At 34.0% G+C, this 3,446-nt stretch overlaps 1 protein-coding gene across 1 annotated transcript; it reads right to left on the minus strand.

Moving 5' to 3' along the window:
- LOC135081747 (uncharacterized) lies at positions 1–2,162 on the minus strand. The gene is made up of 2 exons (XM_063976532.1): positions 1,381–2,162; positions 1–981 (listed from the first exon to the last, which is right to left on the minus strand). Exons 1-2 carry the CDS (start codon positions 2,134–2,136, stop codon positions 562–564), a joined length of 1,176 nt encoding a protein of 391 aa, XP_063832602.1. The 5' UTR covers positions 2,137–2,162; the 3' UTR covers positions 1–561.
- Positions 2,163–3,446: the final 1,284 nt, after the last annotated feature.

Raw genomic sequence — 3,446 nt, forward strand, 5'->3', positions numbered from 1 at the left:
TTGTAGTGAAATGAGACCATTATTTTATTTTTATTTTATTTATTTAGGTATACCAACTACATGACATACAAAACATTACATAACAACAACCTAAATAGGTACAATTGCTATTGTTATTCAAATAGGAAACGTTACTTACAAGTTCGGTCACAACCAACATGTGACATGAAAAAATATGTTATAATAGCTTTAAAAATCCATAATAAAAATCACTTCGCAATAAACGAGTATTAAAATTAATCGATACCTCGATATTTCACATCGCTATCCCAAATCTCATTGGAAACCTCCCGAATGGAAAATAAAACGTGCAAAATGTAATGGCGAAGTTCGCAAATTGGATTATTGTTTCGTTATAACCTTTTCCGAGTCACAATAAACGTGACGGCCCTCGAATATTCATGCTTTCATATCAATCGTTTGTTTGTAAACACAGGTGATAATAATATCAGTTACGATGTTTTTTATCATTTAAAGAAACTTCAAATAAAAAGATTTTAATATTTACAGACTGAAAATGTCTTTATAATTTTATAGGTAACTCTTACAAACCATAAAATGTTAAGAATACACTCCAATATTCTTAAAATCTGTGACTAGATCGCTGATTATCTTCTTAAATAACTCGACCTCATCCTTTTTGTCTTCTGGATCAATGCCTTTGGGATCTACAAGAGATTCCATACCTTCTAAGTCTAACCACAGTGTAAATGAATAGATAATCATACCGAAACACATTGGAAACACTACTTTAATGTCTTCGTTGAAATTTTCTTTTGAATAAACTTTATTGGCATCTACCCCTTTGGCTCGCAGAGAGCGTTCCAGAGTATTATAGTATGTAGACAAAAAACTATGATAATGCCTCTTTCTGACAATTGAATCAATGCTATTCATAATTAGGAGTACAAAGTCATACGCTGGACTCATTAGATGGGTCAGCTGATAGTCTAGTAGACATACTTGCACTGGCTTTTCGTTCTGAAAAATAAAATATTATATTTTTAATACAGATGTCGTTTTGTTTTGTAAACGAGTCTATAAGTCCAAGATCTACAGAATAGAGTACCTTATGAATCAAAAGATTTTGGGTCTTATATTTTTCTTAAATCTGGGTCTGTGTGTTTTCTATGTATATTAAGTATGTATTTACAAAAAAAAAAGTATTTAAGTATGTTTATATCCGTTGTCTAGTACCCATAGTACAAGCTTTGCTTAGTTTGGGGCTAGCGGCGCAGTGTAAAATGTCCAAGGATATTTATTTATTATTTATTATTCTTAGTCTTTTAAGAGTAAGAGTAGCATACAAATTAACGCACTCTTTTAACGTAAAAAGTAACATATTTTCCTATAGAATTTCATGATTATTTAGATACTTACAGAATATTTGAACAGAAGGTTTTCTTTGTAGAGATCACCATGCCCGTAAATCAAAGAATGTGCTTTTGTTACAGGTTCATCAAAAAACACAGTCATATTGTCCATTGTCTTGTATATTTTAATAAAGAACTTTTCATGCTCAGTGCCTTGAAACATATCGACACCATATTTTTTAAAACACCCTTTCAAACTTTTGGCAAAGTGGGGTTGATTCTTTATCGAAAATGGTTCCATGATTTCATCGCACTTCAGCTTATTCAATTCTTTCAGAATAAAGAAAAACGAATGTAATTTGGCAACAGCCTCCAAAGTCAGGGTTAAGTGATCCTCATCTAAGAATCTTCCTTTGTTATATCTTTCAAATTTATCTATAGTCATATCGTGCAGTGCTAAGACTCTGTCATTAGTGGACTCCGCATAGAAACACGACGGGAAGAAATCTTCTGGCACATTCGCATATTTCTTAAAAAGCGGCACTAATGTCGAATAGACGTAAACCTCCCTGTTGTAAGCTCCTCTGAATAAATGATCCATTTCTGGCACGGTGTGACTTTCATTGAGTTTTATTATCAAATGCCTTGTGACGTCACGGGACTCGTCGATCAGCATCACAGGGATGAGACAGCCGACGTAGTTAACAATATCCTGCATTGTATTTTTGACTTCGTAGCGCCATCTTTGTATGTATAACTTTTCAGCGACCCGGGCGAGAACTTTTTCTAAAATATTCCTTTGTTGAATATTATGTGGATCCATGTTAAATGACGGTTAGCTAGCCACTGTTCTGTTGCTTGCGAAAACTAATAAATATACCGGTCTGCACGACATAAATATAATTAGTGTCGTTATCGCTATAGCACGCTCGTTCAATAGTACTAACATAAATAAATCATTTTGTTTAGAGAACAAATTGTAATGCCTACACAAATCTAACATATACCTACTTTAAGATACTTTTAACCAAACGTTACCCACTTAGTAAAGTTTTTAAAATAAATGGATATTTAATATTAAATGATACTCGTAGTTGCAAAAAAAAAGCCAAACACTAAAACAAGAGGCTAAATCATCAAATAAACACTAAAATGATTAGCTTTTACTAATTTTGGAATTCTATTAAATTTGGCAAGTGTCTTGATTAATTAGACAACCTTTTAATAATATAACGTTTATCTAGCTTATAATTTTACTTTATTTTATAAAATTAAACCATTTGTCATCTGAAGTTAATGCAATTAGTTACGCTATTTTAAACGTCATTAAGTGTAGACAGTTAAAATAAAACGTAGACGTGAATGAATAAAGAATAATGTTTCAGTCAGCTCTTATTAATGGATTTTTAATATTACAAGTAGGTATATTAATTTACTTTCTCACTTCAGACCGATGCAATGAGAAAAGCAATAATAATAATGTCAATTATAATTAAATTGTTAACTTAATTGATTACATTCAAGCTTTGATAACCGGCGATTGATGTGTTTACGTTAGCATTAAATGTAATGGCCTTAGTGCCTAATAAAATATGAACTCACAATCGGAGCTTACTGAACTGTGAAGATGATAAGACTAAACTATACATTCTGCAACATTTTTTGATTCTTACAAACTTTTAAGCCCTAAGACAATTTGTGCGACGAAAGGTCTTTTCTGAAATTGAACAGACTTAAGACTACATAGTACCATTTTATCAAAAATATGCAGTACATAGTTTAAGTGCATTCAAACTGTTCAGGCACACATACTTTCAATGAGCACGGTACGATTGCGCGGGACCTATTTAAATCTGCCGCCAACTCCGTCCCGCCAAAACTTACACGGCGAGCGCGCGCGACTACACTAGCGCCGCGCCGCGCTCCACGACGGCAACCGAACGAAAGCTATGCAGCTCGCCCTCTCGCGTTTGGGCCGGCTCCGCGAGTGCCACGCTTATTGTGTGCTCCAACGGAAATGTGAAATTTGGTGACTTTTTGGAAATGTTTTGTGTGTGAGGCCTCCACAGTACTTTGCTTGAAGTTAGTGATTCAAGTGAACCACCGAAGACACCGGGCGAAGCCCTAACTACC

Source organism: Ostrinia nubilalis, chromosome 20 (genome assembly GCF_963855985.1).
Source record: "Ostrinia nubilalis chromosome 20, ilOstNubi1.1, whole genome shotgun sequence".
Classification (NCBI taxonomy): domain Eukaryota; kingdom Metazoa; phylum Arthropoda; class Insecta; order Lepidoptera; family Crambidae; genus Ostrinia; species Ostrinia nubilalis.

Bases quoted from the DNA above. Each gene is read 5' to 3' on its own strand.
- LOC135081747 (XM_063976532.1), bottom strand. From the start codon at position 2,136: ATGGATCCACATAATATTCAACAAAGGAATATTTTAGAAAAAGTTCTC. The intron at 982-1,380 runs GTAAGTATCTAA...TTTATTTTTCAG, and splicing joins ACCTTCTGTTCAAATATTCT to AACGAAAAGCCAGTGCAAGT.